Source organism: Balaenoptera musculus, chromosome 6 (genome assembly GCF_009873245.2).
Source record: "Balaenoptera musculus isolate JJ_BM4_2016_0621 chromosome 6, mBalMus1.pri.v3, whole genome shotgun sequence".
Lineage (NCBI taxonomy): Eukaryota > Metazoa > Chordata > Mammalia > Artiodactyla > Balaenopteridae > Balaenoptera > Balaenoptera musculus.
Genome location: NC_045790.1, coordinates 34,006,641 through 34,021,268, shown reverse-complemented (window position 1 = coordinate 34,021,268; position 14,628 = coordinate 34,006,641). Strand labels below are relative to the sequence as shown.

Genomic DNA, 14,628 nt, shown 5'->3' with positions numbered 1-14,628 from the left:
TTGAATCTCAAATCTCAAAATCTGTGCCCCTCCCTCCATTTCCAATAACATCAAGAAAATGTTTCATATTTAACAACTGCTGAGTACATGGATGGGAAAAGAGACTGGCATTTCCCACCCAGTGAGTGTAGTAAAGAAAGGCTGGGGGAAAGAAACAAAGAAATCTTTAACAATAAATACCGGATTAGAGCATTAAAAACCTCCCTTTCTCTAATGGAGGGACAATTTGGAGATAAACCTAAACCACCTTCCTGTCTGTGGCATATGATTAAAATCTGCTTTGTTCTTCTAATTTGCTATTCTCAAATTACCACACTGCTGCTGGCGCTGCAAACTCAGACTTCACGGCTGCCCTTGAATTACTGTACAACTTTTCCTCCTTTTTTTCTTTTAATCAGCACTGAACCAAGAAGGTGCCATCTACACCTGGTGGAGAAACTATGTCTCCAAATGTGGAGACAAAATGTGTCATTCAAGGTGCCCTGCCCCCCACCGCCATGATCCTTCAGCAGAAATACATCTCCCTTGAGGTTTGGGAACATAAGAGGTGAAGTTACCCTTGACAAGGCTCCAGGTGGTATGAAGTGTTTTTTCCACCATTGACTCCAGAGATTTTATTACTCTTCTACCTAAGCCTTCAAAACAAAGAGAGCCTGACCAGGATGTAACTAGTGCCTAACCAAAAAACTTTACTTTCATATTTTTCTAGCAGTCTTCTAAATACCATGGCCTGGGATTGCTAAGAATTTGACTTCCTGAGTCAATCTGAAAACTACAAGGTAAATTACCACAGAGGATAGATAGACAATTCTATGACATCATCCTTCCTCTTTTTTTCCTTTGTAATTTTTTGAAAGTTACTTTGAAATTTCAAAATACAAGCAACGTATTGCTTGGTACCATGCCAAACATGTAAAGGGAAAGGGAAGGTATCTTTCAATTATCTAGCAATGTTAGATGCCAATTCATAATTACCTGATCAATTGATGTCAATTTTCATTTGGAAGTACATTGAGCCATATATTGACTAAAGAAAGTAGAGAAGAACTAAAATTGTGTCCTTAGATGACAGTTCTAAGACATCAACATGCTTTCTTTACCCAGAAATGTGGTCAGTGTGAGGTTTTTTCCTTGTGCTATTAACAGTTGTCAGTGGAAAAGAATTACATCATTTAGACTGCCAAGAAAGATTCAAAAACAAAAGAAGGGTAGTATTTAGTATTTAGTAGGAGCAAATCAATAACCCAAGACACCATACCCCACCCTAATTTTGCTAAATAGGCAACTTCAGGCAAATCACACCTCTGGATCTCAATTTAATCAACTAGCTAATACACTTTATGAGCATACTACTCAAGGATATCAAGAGGCATATGAGCAGAAAGAAAGGATGCTGCTAAACAAAGAACCAATAAATTCCCACCATCATAACATTGTAGATGACACCTACATATGGATGAAGATCACAGAGACTAGCATTATTTTCAGAACAATGGGCAGTCATATGCGTATAGACCAGCCCAAAAAATAACATCGGTTAGTAACATCAAGGAAGAATTATTAGCCAACTTACTGAATAGGCTTTTGTCCTCTCTTCTATTAATAAAGCTAATTAGTTACTGATTTATTTTAAGATTGCTTAATTTTATTACCAATCCATTAGTAAATGATATTGCACTTGAATTTTCACAGTTTGCACATGAAGACCCTGATTCAGTCAATCCTTTCCAGACTAACATTCACCATCAAGGCCTAGTGCCTTAAAGCAACAAATTATGCTTCTGAGGTGAGAGGTAATAAACCAAACTGTAATCTGTTAATATGCTAATTGCTTCCCCTGCTACAGAATAATCATATTTCAAACCTTAGCATAGGGGCTTCCCTGGTGGCACAGTGGTTGAGAGTCTGCCTGCCAATGCAGGGGACACGGGTTCGAGCCCTGGTCTGGGAAGATCCCACATGCCGCAGAGCAGCTAGGCCCGTGAGCCACAATTACTGAGCCTGCGCGTCTGGAGCGTGTGCTCCGCAACAAGAGAGGCCGCGACAGTGAGAGGCCCGCGCACCGCGATGAAGAGTGGCCCCCGCTCGCCACAACTAGAGAAAGCCCTGCACAGAAACGAAGACCCAACACAGCTAAAAATAAATAAATGAATAAAGAAGATTTCATTAAAAAAAAAAAAAAAACCTTAGCATAATAATAGATATATTCAGACAAAGCTCTGTTGTACATCTAAGATCCAGGTCATTATGTTACTAATATTAAATTATTTCTTTGAGGGATTTTACAGAACTTGAATTTATTTTAATCAACATTCACAATAATCTCCTGGAAACTAAATAGAAAACAAAATTTGCCATTGGGGATATCTGAGATGTAAGTAAATATTTTAAAAAGATAAATTATTGCAGCATAACTTGCAAAGTTGCTCCTCATATGACATGTTGACATCAATTTTACACCACGTTGATAGGATTTTAAAATGTATTATCTATTTAATGTTCATGACACTGTTTCAAAGGGTAACTTCCCTAGAGTGAAAATCCTATGCTTTGTAACTCAGAGCCTTATAGCTGGGAGAGGACTTTTTTTCATCGGTTATTCCAAGCTAGAAAATGAGAATTAAGAGAAGGAAAGTGCCTTTCCACTGAGAACTCTGAGTTGGCTGTCTTTTTTTCTTGCAGAAGAAAATGGAGAAGCTCTCGTTCAGGTGGGAATTGCCAGACTAAGGGAAAATGATTAAGTGCTCTTGGAAAGAATTCCAGAGCTCAAACTCCATTGGTTTGATCTACAAGGATTCCCCAAGCAGAAAGACAAAAAAGGAAGACCCATCATAATAGTTTCATTCACACCACATGGTTTCTACCACCACTTGCATGAATACTAAGGACTCTCTTATCTGTGTCTCCATGCCAGACGTCTCTGCTCACTTTCATTCCTTATTTCCAACTGGCTACCAGTAATTCTCCACTCAGATTCCCTACAGGCACCACGAGGTCAACATGCCCAGGCTCATCATCTTCTCCCCTAACCTGCTTCTCCTTTATTCTGTCTTCTCAGGGTCAGTTTCACTGGTGTGGGATCCATGCTGAGAAGGATCCCACACTTGGTTTAATGGTCTGTTCTTGTGATCTTGAAATTCTTAATAATTTTTAACAGGGAGCCCCATATTTTCATTTTCCAGTGGGTCCCCAAAATTTGTGGCCAGTACTGGATTGGTATCACCATGACCCCTGTCACTGAAACCAACCACCTGGGACTAATCCCAGATTCTCTCTTCCTTCATTTCTATGTCCAATCATGCTGTTTCATGGCCATGGCTTTACACCAAGCAAGGGCTCACCGTGTTTGGAATGCCTTTTTCCCTCCGTCAAAGAATTGATTTCCACTTGTCCTTTAATTATTAATCAAGATTCATCTACACCAGAGGTACTGATTGATGTCTCAGTCTGACACAGATGCCTCCTCTTGGTCCTCCACCCACATATATCTGTCATTTTGTCCTTGAATCATGATCGTGTTTCTCTGCCTCCAAATGACTATCAGCCTCTTGATGTCTGATTTTATTTTCTTTTTATCTCTAGTTCCCAGCTCTGTGCTTGGCATGTAGAAGATATTTTTTAAATGTTTACTGAATAAGATTGATGTTATTTCAAAAAACTTTACTAATTCACTTTTGAAAAACACAATTGCTTGATCTATACAAATGTTCTTTCCCTTTAGAATTAACTTCATGTTTTTCCAAAGTGATCCTCTCACTTCCCTCATGCACCTTCAGGGAAAGTCACCAGACAAACAGCTCCAGAGCTTATGTTACACCTCAAATGTATTTTTCACTGTCCTCTGGGGTCACTGTCCCCCGAGGTCACTTCTGAAAGTGAGAACAGCTGGGTCCCCTAAGCCTCTGGGAATTTCCAGGCACTGCTGGCTTATACACAATGATTTGTTTGTGCCAAGAAGTTGCCAGAGTTCCTCCACAATGCCACCAGGGTCCAGGATACAGGAAAGCAAGAGTGGGAAGTGTGGCCCAGAGGGACAAGAATTCTCTCATTAATCCTGGGCCCCCATGCGCTCTCACGGATGTCCAACCCTTCATCAGATTGGCCATCACAGGAAATCCTGTTTGGAAAACAACCTCTTGATTTGGCTGGGGTGGGGAGTCAAAAGAAATCGTTTCATCTGCAGCATCAATATCTAATCAGCACTTCAGTCTATCAGTGATAGATACACCTGGATGGATTTCTTTATTCATTCACTCACTCATTCACTGAACCTCTACTGAGGGAAATGTGCCAGGTGAGGTGTTATCAAGGGAGACAAAGGCCAAAAAGCCCCACACTCAAGGAAATTAAGAATGTTATTATGAAACAGATAAATTTCACTAACGCCTTGCTATTCCAAGTGTGGTTCACAGAACAGCAGCAGCAGCATTATCTGGAAGCCTATTAGATATGCAGAATTTCAGGGCACTCCTCAGGACCTTCTGAATCAGAATGTGCATTTTAACAACAGAACAGAAGATCCACATGAATGTCAGAGAATGAAAAGCATTTATACATCCCTCCCAAGAGCTGAACGCCAACTCCTTTTAGCCTGAATTAAGTTCAAACCTCAGTTGCAAAACCTGCCCTAATGGCTCCTGATCATAATCCCATTTTTCCCCATCTCTGGACTCCACATTTGGCTCTCTGCTATTTCATAGGAGGACCAACTTGAATCCTTCCCCACACAAAGTGGGAACTGAGAGAGAACCCTGTTAGCTATTGAATGCCTATCACTCACGCATGTGAATCTCATACTAGATTCTCCGTGGGACAAATTCCGATATTTCTCTTCCTGCCATGTTTTGCTTTTTAACATCTTTATTGCAGTATAATTGCTTTACAATGGTGTGTTAGTTTCTGCTTTATAACAAAGTGAATCAGCTATACATATACATATATCCCCATATCTCCTCCCTCTTGCGTCTCCCTCCCACCCTCCCTATCCCACGTTTTTGAGTTCCCAAAATGCCTACTCAGAAAAAGAAGTAACAACTTAAGAATTCAGTGACAGATGGGCCTGATTCAAGCAGTTTACATGTTAATGCACTGTTGCTGTACATTTTCCATAATCAAAAGAGGGGTCTCAAAGTAAGACAAGGCTTTACCTAATTATTAGAGTTGAAAAAAATTGAGATTCAGCTGGAGAGCAAGTGCAATTGGGAAATGCTTAGGACAGCAGAGCGTGCCCTTGATCGTCTACTCTTAATATTGCAATGCACACACACACACATACACACACACATGCATGCACACATGCACACACACAGGTATATCGTTGATACTAAGAATTCCAAATATACATATACACATTTTCCATGTACAACTGGGTTTTTTATTTAATTGACATCATTTCAAGTACTTGTAACTTGCAATCTTGGAGACCCAAGATGCATGGGAGTTCTATTTTGTTTTACTTAGGGTTTTTTAAAAAATTTTCAGGAAGTTCAGTAAATTGATAGTCACCAAAACCAGCAATTCATGAGCTTTTTGGCCTGAAAACTCCCTTACACTATTGATGATCTATAGAACTTTTGTTTATTTGGGTTGTATATCTCAATATTTGCTGATAATTTTTTAAATATTCAATCACTGATTCATTTAAAAAAAATAATAAACCCATTGCACATTAACATAAATAGCATACTTTTATGAAAAACAACTTTATCTTACAAAATAAAGACTAATTTAGTGAGAAAAGTAGTGCTTTTTACATTTTTGTAAATATCTTTACTGTCTGGCTTAACAGAAGACAGCTGGATTCTCACATCTGCTTCCATAGTCAATGTGTTGCAATATCACATATCATGCAGCCTCTGGAAAACTCTGCTGTATACTTATGAGAGAATGAGAGTGGAAAAGGCAAATCAACATCTCAACAAGGGTGACAAATACAAAAATAGTTTTTTCAACAAATGGTGCTGGGACAACTGGATATCCACATGCAAAAAAAACAAGTTCAACCCCTACCTCACACCATATACAAAAATTAATTCAAAATGGATCAGATGGGGACTATTTTTTTAAAATATTTATTTATTTATTTGGCTATGCTGGGTCTTAGTTGCAGCAGGCGGGATCTTCATTGCAAAATGCAGTATCTTCAGTAGCAGCATGCAGGATCTTTAGTTGCGGCATGTGGGATCTTTTTTTTTTTTTTTTTTGCGGCATGCGAACTCTTAGTTGCGCATGTGGGATCTAGTTCCCTGACCAGGGATGGAACCTGGGGCCCCTGCATTGGGAGTGCACAGTCTTAGCCACTGGACCACCAGGGAAGTCCCAGATGGGGCCAATTAGTGGGTACAGTTTTATTTGGGGGATGATGAAAATGTTCTGGAATTAGTGGTGATCGTTGTACAACTTTGTGAATATACTAAATCTACTGAATTTTACAGTTTAAAATGGTGAAATTTTATGGTATGTGATCACATATCAATAAAATAATGAATCAAAGACCTAAATGTAAGAGCTAAAACTATAAAACTGTTCGAAGGAAACACAGGTATAAATCTCATGACCTTGGTTTAGGCAATAGTTAGTTAGCTATGACACAAAAATCAGAAACAACAAAAGAAAAAATAGATAAATTGGACTTATCAAAATTTTTAAAATGTTGACACCATCGGAGTAAAAAGACAACCCTAAGAATGGGGAAAAAAAACCTTTAAATCATTTATTAAATAAGGAGTCTGTATCCAGAATATATAAAGAATTATTAGAACTCAATAATAGGGCTTCCCTGGTGGCACAGTGGTTGAGGATCTGCCTGCCAGTGCAGGGGACACGGGTTCGAGCTCTGGTCTGGGAGGATCCTGCATGCCGCGGAGCAACTAGGCCCGTGAGCCACAATTGCTGGGCCTGCGCGTCTGGAGCCTGTACTCCACAACAAGGCCGCGGTGATGAGAGGCCTGCGCACCGCGGTGAAGAGTGGCCCCCACTTGCCGCAACTGGAGAAAGCCCTCGAACAGAAACGAAGACCCAACACAGCCATAAATAAATAAATAAACCCAAAGTTTAAAAAAAAAAAAAAAGAACTCAATAATAAAGAGACAATTCAACTTTTAAATGGGCAAAGGATCCAAACAGACAGTTCTCCAAAGAAGATATACAAATGGCCAATTAGCACATGAAATGATGCTCAACATCATTAGCAACAAGGAAATGCAAATCAAAACCACAATAAGATATCACTTCACATCCACTAAGATAGCTATAATCAAATAGATAGTAACAAGTGTTGGCAAGACTGTGGAGAAATTGAAACCCTTATACACTGCTGGTGGAAATGTAAAATGGTGCAGCTGCTTGGGAGAACAGTTTGGCAAACTGTTCAATTCAAAAGATTAAACAGAGTTACTAAACATATGACACAGTAATTTCACTCCCAGGTGTATACCGAAAAGAAATGGCGAATTTTACAGGAATATGCACTGCAACGTTCTTCATAATAGCCAAAAAGTGGAAACAACCCAAATTTTCATCAACGGATAAACTGATAAACTGTGATCTATCCATACAATAGAATATTATTCAGCAATTAAAAGTGAAGAAATACTGATACATGCTACAACATGGATGAACCTTGCAAACATTATGCTAACTGAAAGAAGCCAGACACAAAAGATCATTGTATGATTTCATTTTTATCAAATGGCCACAATAGACAAATCTCTAGAGACAGAAGTTAGATTAGTGGTTACCTAGGGCTAGGACGTTTAGGGGGAAAGGGGAGTGTGACTACTAAAGAGCATAGGGTTTCTTTTGGGGATGATGAAAATGTTCCAAAAGTGCTTGTGGTAATGGTTGCACAACTCTGTGAAGATCTTAAAATTGTACACTTTAAATGGGTGAATTTTATGGTATGTAAATTATACCTTGATAAAACTCTTTCACCCAGAAGAGGCAAACAACATCTTATTATTATTTTGAAAATAGTTTGAACCTCATAGACCCCCTGCAAGGATCTCAGGGACTCCCGGGGGTCCCCAGAACACACTTTGAGAATCACTGACCCAGACAGACAAAGAATCTAGTATGGTTAACTTCCTAGCAGCCCTCCCCCCTCCCCCTTCGGAGGAGAGCCCTGATTTCTAGGCACTGACCTCTCCCCCATGCAGACCACCACCAGGAAGGAAGCTGATTCCACTCTGAGTCCCAGGGTCAGGTTCTGGTCACCTTAAGCTAATCAGCACGTTCCCTTCTATTGATTACACTCACTGTGCTCAGGGTGGGCATGCGACCCAGGAGGTCTGATCAGAATGACTGCAGGACTTTTGCTTGGAATGCTGAGTGGGAAGTGGTTTTTCTCTTCTTCTGGAGGGTGTCCAGTGAAAATGTGAGAATTGGAACTGCTATAACCATTTCACTATCAGTCTGAGGATAAAGCCTCACAAAAAGGCAGGATAGTCCTTGAATTAGGTCCTTACTTAAATCAGCACTTCTGGACATGTGATCCAGTAAACATCCTTAGTGCTAAAGCCAGTTTGAATTAGAATTTGTTAGTTAAAAGCACCCAGCTGATATACTGTCCAAATGATGTGGTGCTAACAGTACTGCATTCTCCCCACAGTCAATACACTTTGCCTTTGCTTTGAGGACATCAAGAGATAAGATCTTAGCAGGCCATTGAAATAACATTACTTTTTTTGTCAGAATATACTTAATACAAAGAGCTGGCCCATGTAATCTAGGCCTAAACACGTCAGAGCTAGACCACAGTATTTAACAAACTGTCTCTCCTATTCCTTTTGTGTCTGATCTTCACTGCACTCTGAATGGCATTCTCAATGAGTCTGATAGAGAAAAGTGTTGGATTGTCCTTACTAGCAGAAAATGTGTGGCTGTCAGCTGCACCTAGCTTGAATTTCACCAGCAGGATCATCATGGGGCCTGATATTTAGCACATATGTATGTTTGCATGTGACCATCCAATTCCTGTTCCAGAAGATAAGAAAATCAGGATGCAGTAAACTACTCTCTCTTTTTTTTTCAACTGAATTAATTAGAATAGTATTCTACATTTGGGTGATGTTTTAACATTTGCAACATGCTTTTATAGACATCACCTCAACAACCCAATGGAGACTGGCAATTGAGGAATTATTATGCCCATTTCACAGATTAAAAAACAGGAGGCCCAGTGACTCGCTTAAGGTCTTGCACAATCAAAAAGTAATGGAGTTTGGTCTTAAAGACATCAGATTCCAAGCCAAAGCCTTCCCACTACTTAGGATTAAATCCAATATACCTTCACATAATAGTAAGACAACCATCAATATTTTTTCAGCTCTTACAATGGACTAGGTACTAAGCGCTCAGCATATATCCCACATTTAATTGTTAACAACAAGCCCATGAGGTTGTGCCATTATTATCCCCATTTTACAGATGAGGAAACTGAGACCTAAAGAGGCAAAGTGACTTGCCCAAATCACCTGGCTAGTTAATGGTAGAGCCAGGGTTCAAACCCAGGCAAGTAGCACTCGGGAACATAAGCTCTCAACCACTTTGCCATACTGCCACTTCAACAAGAGCAGAGGTGCCTGCTCTATACAAGATGGCTTGTAGCTACCCAGAACCCACCTGCTCAGTAAGGACTGAACTGATTTAACAACACCAACTACAAAGGACTATCCGATAATTTTTCTTGTTGTGGAATTTGATCATACAAAGATTGCCTAAAATAAGCCTGGGCTTACTTAACATCTTATTAAACTTTCCTGACAGTTTTATTGTAACAATAATTGTAACTCAGTTTGACCTATTCTGAAAGACACTACTGCTTGCTTAGCCAACAGCAGTTCCCCAGCCCCCTACTACACACACACAGGCACATGCACACGTACACACACCTCTCCATTGCTTCCGTGATGTCAAAGTCCACCTCCCGTTATAGGGAGTGAAGGGTGCAGATACCAAATGTACACGTTTCTAGACTCTTTTGCAGCTAAGTCCTGGGTATAGGATCTAATCCTGGCCAATAGGATCTGAAGGGAAGACTGATGGGGGCCTCCAGGAATGGTGTTCCCCCATGATAAAAAGAAATGCAGGAAGAAACACCACCTCTTATATGGTGGATGTGTTAGTACTTGACTGACATTCAGAACTACTACAGCCACCTTATAACCAGGACTATAAATGACAAAGGTGACGTGTTGAGGTGGCAGAGTGGAAAGATGGAAAGTACCTAGGTCCACGCAGAGCTGCTGAACAACTCTGAAGCTACCCTACCTCTGGACTTCTCATTAGGTAAGATAATAAGCCTCCTTATTATTTAAGCCACTTCAACTTGGCTACTGTCTTATTTGCAGCCTAAAGCATCCTAATTCTCAAGTCTCAGGAGGCAGCTGCAGAGAAGAAAGGGCTCTGGATTCTGAGTCAAATGACATGGCTTCTAATCTACTTACTTGCCAGGTGACTCAAGTTGCCTAACATCTCTGAACCTCATTTTCTACACCTATAAAATTAAGATAACACTCAAGAACACAATAATACCAATAAAACGGAGATAACAGGATAGGAATGAAAATCACATGAGATAATGTGTATACAACCACTCTGTCAACAGCAATGTTTTACTCAAAGGTAATTGGTCTAGGTAATAGTTAAACTAGACTTTTTAAACTGGAGCCATCCATTCTAACCCAACTCCCTTATTTTACAAAACAAGAAACATTGATTCCAAATGTCAAATGACTCACTCAGTGTCACACGACTGGTTGGTAACATAACTAAATCATGTATCTCCTGATTCCCAGTCCAGTGCTGTCATGCTACCCTCATGCTGACAGGTAATGAGCTACATTAAATACTGGGCCGGTAGCATTCATTCATTCAACAAGTGTTTACTGAACACAACTATATGCCAGGTTCTGCTCTAGGTACTGAGGACTCCTTGAACAACCACCACAACAAAAGTTCCTAACCTCATGAATTTAACAGCCCAGACAAATTATTCAATCTACATCTATAAATAATTACTAAGTGCCTACTGTGTACTAGGCACAGTGCCAGGATTTCTATTCAAATACAAATACAAATTTCCAGGTAATTCCAATAATAGCAACCATGTTTACCAGGATTTGCTAACAAAGAAATAATGTAAAAAGTCTATATTTTACTCAATAAAAATCAGTATTAAAAATGGCAAGCTCATTAGAAGGAGTTGTGAATACACTGCCAGCGTCTGAAAACGTGGATGGAATGGGGAAGATGGCTAGGACTCAGTTCTACTTGAAACAGCAAGACTGAATGAAAGAGATGAGAGCTAAGCCATGTCCTTCCACAGTCTCTAGACTTCAAGGGTTGGCTCAGTTGGAAAAGCCCAATAGGGAACATTTAGCAACTCCTTCCCCTCCCCAGGCCTCTGTCTGGTGCCCTAGACTCTCCTTTTGCTCCCTATCTGGTTGGAATTCCTCTTCCACTCTACCTAAACATTCACATGCAAATGACATAATGGGACAGCATCGTAGATCCTATGAAGAGCCACAGCAAGTGACTCTTGGCATCTCCTACTGGAACTGGCTATCAGGCTGCTGACACTGAGCCATTACATTGTTTGTTTGAAAGGGTTTTTTTTGTCAATAACCACCCAAATTATATAGTTTGGAAAAGAATATTTAAAAGCTATTGTTTTGCAAAAAAAAAAAAAATCCATAACTCACATTTTGTGTGGGTTATAGAGGGAAGATCTGTGTAACAATCTACACTGTCTTTTAACTTTGTGATTCCCTAAAATGGAGGAAAAAGGCAAGCAAGAAAGGAAAGACAGGTGGATTCCCCAGGGCATGTACTGGTGACTCCAAAAGCTTCTTTTTTAAAAAAAAAATCATTTTGTCCTCACCCTAAACAAATGGAAATTTTTTTGTGACCTTATGCTCAGAAGTGTAACATCAATTCCCAGGTTGAAATATTCTAGGAAGGTATAAGTTCCAAAATTATCAAAATAAAATCTTTTAATTCATTTTCATTGGTTAAATGATAATCACCATTTGGGGGCAGATGTGCCTCCAAATAAAACACTTGCTTTTCTTAAGCAATGCCAAAATCAACATTTTGGAACATAGCATTTTAATCTCTTTGGCATCAGTTGGGCCATACAAACTCTAACATTCCAAATTGCTATTAGACTGGCTACAATTTATTGTTTCCCAGAACACCAGGCAATGCATACATGTCCTTTGGGGACTATTTATCTATTCTAAGGAAGACTTCCTCCCCCAAAGGGAAAAAAAAACAGTGGTGTCAACTCCAAGTGGGAAAGGACAGGGCAGAGAGAGGGCTGAGAAAGCCCAGGAGAACTCAACAGCCCCACTCTCTGCCACTGGTCCCTTCATTATCTACATATTCAATATGGGTTAAAGTTCTTGTATACCCACTTTAGGACTTAAAGCAAAATGCACAAACTACTCTCTCTGAATCACAAGACAGTACATGCCAAATGTTTCTGTGCAACCCTGTGGCAGCAGAAAAACTGCCTATCCTGCTAATCCTTTTATTATTAAGTTTAGCAGCAATGCTTAGCCCAGAATGAAATTCAAGATCCTCCAGAAAAGTCAGTGGAGCCTACTTTCCTGGGAGGTCATGGGGCACCACATTCCTGCCTTGAAACTTATCCAGTTGTCAGCTCACAAATTAGTTGTCACAGTCCCTATGTCACAAACTCCCACAAGAAAAGAAAAAAGGGGAGGGGGAAGACCATTCATTCATTCATTCATTCATTCATTCTTGGTTAACACAGCCCAGAGGCAGATTCTTGCCCCTGGGAGAGGCTGCTCCCATTCATCCCTCACCAGAACGGGGGTAGGGTGCCCAGTATTTTTAAAACAGCTCACTCCGTACTGGAGCTTCAAGACTCAGGTATGTGAGAAGAGGAAATCACAGAGATAAATAAGTAAATAGATTTAAAAGTCAGAAGCTAATAGTGCTGAACCCTGACAGGACCTTTCCAGGTTGTGTGTCCCAAGTGGGTCTTGGGACAGGACACATACCTGCCTACATATACATGCACTGAAAGAACACACACACACACACACACCCCGCTGCAGCTCACACTAGATCTACTGCAAGCCCAAAGGCACTTACTACCCGAGGATGGGGTTGCCAGCAAAGCTGCCTTCGCCCAAACAACTGTGGCCTTCTCCAACTTGGACGAGAGCAAATGTCCACCAATATCCCAAAGGGCGCTTTTTCCCGGAACCCAAGTCCTGCAAGGTTCCCTCCCTGCCGGCCTCACAGCCCTTTTCTTTTCTCTGAAACACTCAGATTTCACACGATTCCTTTCGAGGTAGCTCCAGTCCGCGCAGCGCGCGCCCCATCCCTTAAGGCTGGAGCCCGGGGCTGCCTGGCCTCTCTTCACTCCCGGCAAACTTCGCCGCCGCTCCACGCTGAGAAGTAAAGGCCACCGGTAGAGGGGAGGCAGGGAGAGGGAGCAGGTCCCTGGGACTGAGGGCACCTTCGGAGCCCGGGCGCCAGAGAAAGAAATGAGTGAGCCCAGGCTGGTGCATGCCTTCTCCACGTGGAGGAAGGGAGGAAGGAAAAAGTGGGCGACATGCAGGTACCCCTCTCGGCTCTCAGAACTCATATATCCCGACGGGGTAGGGAACAGAGGGGTTAGAGTGCCCCAGGAGGTAGCTGCCCTGCGCCCCCAGCCTAGGCGCAGCGAGACTTGAGCGCAGCGTGTAAGCCAGAGGAAGGGGCCCCGGGAACGCAAAACGCGCGCCTGGTGCCTGCGGGGGACAGTGCCCCCATCCCTGGGTAGGGCTCCCAGTCTCAGGGGGCGGAGGAAGAGAAATGTGGCTTTCTAGCAGGCCCCCGACTGGGTTCCTCGCCCCTGCCGGCGCACGCCCACCCGCAGAGGCCCCCCAGTCCTGCGCCCGGCGTGTAGTCCACTCCCTCGCCCGAGCACCTGGATGTGGCAGGAGATCTCCGAGTCGTCCAGCAGCCGAATGGTGCATTTCATCTCCTGGCTGAGCGATTTGATGCTGGAGCTCCGAAAGTGGATCATTTTCATGGTCCTCCTGCCTCTCGGCACACAGTGGCAGGAGGCGAACATGCACCGCGGCCCGTGGAAGCGAGCGAGAGGCTCCGGGCCGGCGCGGCGCTCGCCCGCGCGGACACACACACTCGCTCACGCACCGTCCTGGAAACCCGGGCGCGGCTCAGCCCCGGGACAGCAGCGGCGACGGGCGCCTGCGGCCACACACGCCGAGCGGCCGGGGCGCGGCAGGCGGGCCCCTCCCTCTCCTCGCTCCCCTCCCTCCGCTCCCTCGCCTCCGCCTCGCCCGCTCCTTTCCCCGCCTCCGCCCCTCGCGCGCGCTCCTGCGCCTCCCTCCGCCCGGGCTCGCTTGCAGAGGATGCCCCGAGCCCGCGACCCCCGGCTGGCGCGCGACGTACTCACTCCCACTCGCGAGGAGCCGCGGCAGGAGAAGGCGGAGAGAGGGCTAACGCTGGTGGCCGGGGCGCCCCGGCAGTGGCCTGCTCCGCCGCCGCCGCCTCTGCGTCAGGCTGGGCCCGGCAGCCTCCTCCCTCTCCGGCCGCGATCACTCTGGCTCCTGGTCGCGCACGTCCCTGCCCCGGCTCCCCCAGGCG

The 14,628-nt window shown here is 43.0% G+C and overlaps 1 protein-coding gene across 2 annotated transcripts in view; it reads right to left on the bottom strand.

Moving 5' to 3' along the window:
- Positions 1–14,228, bottom strand: part of FRMD3 (FERM domain containing 3) — a 311,279-nt gene extending 297,051 nt beyond the window's left edge. For both annotated transcript variants that reach the window (XM_036856636.1, XM_036856635.1), the window contains exon 1: positions 13,946–14,228. In XM_036856636.1, the coding sequence (XP_036712531.1) occupies positions 13,946–14,092 (147 nt within the window). In that variant the 5' untranslated portion in view covers positions 14,093–14,228. The remainder of the gene's footprint in view (positions 1–13,945) is intronic.
- Between the last annotated feature and the right edge of the window lie 400 nt (positions 14,229–14,628).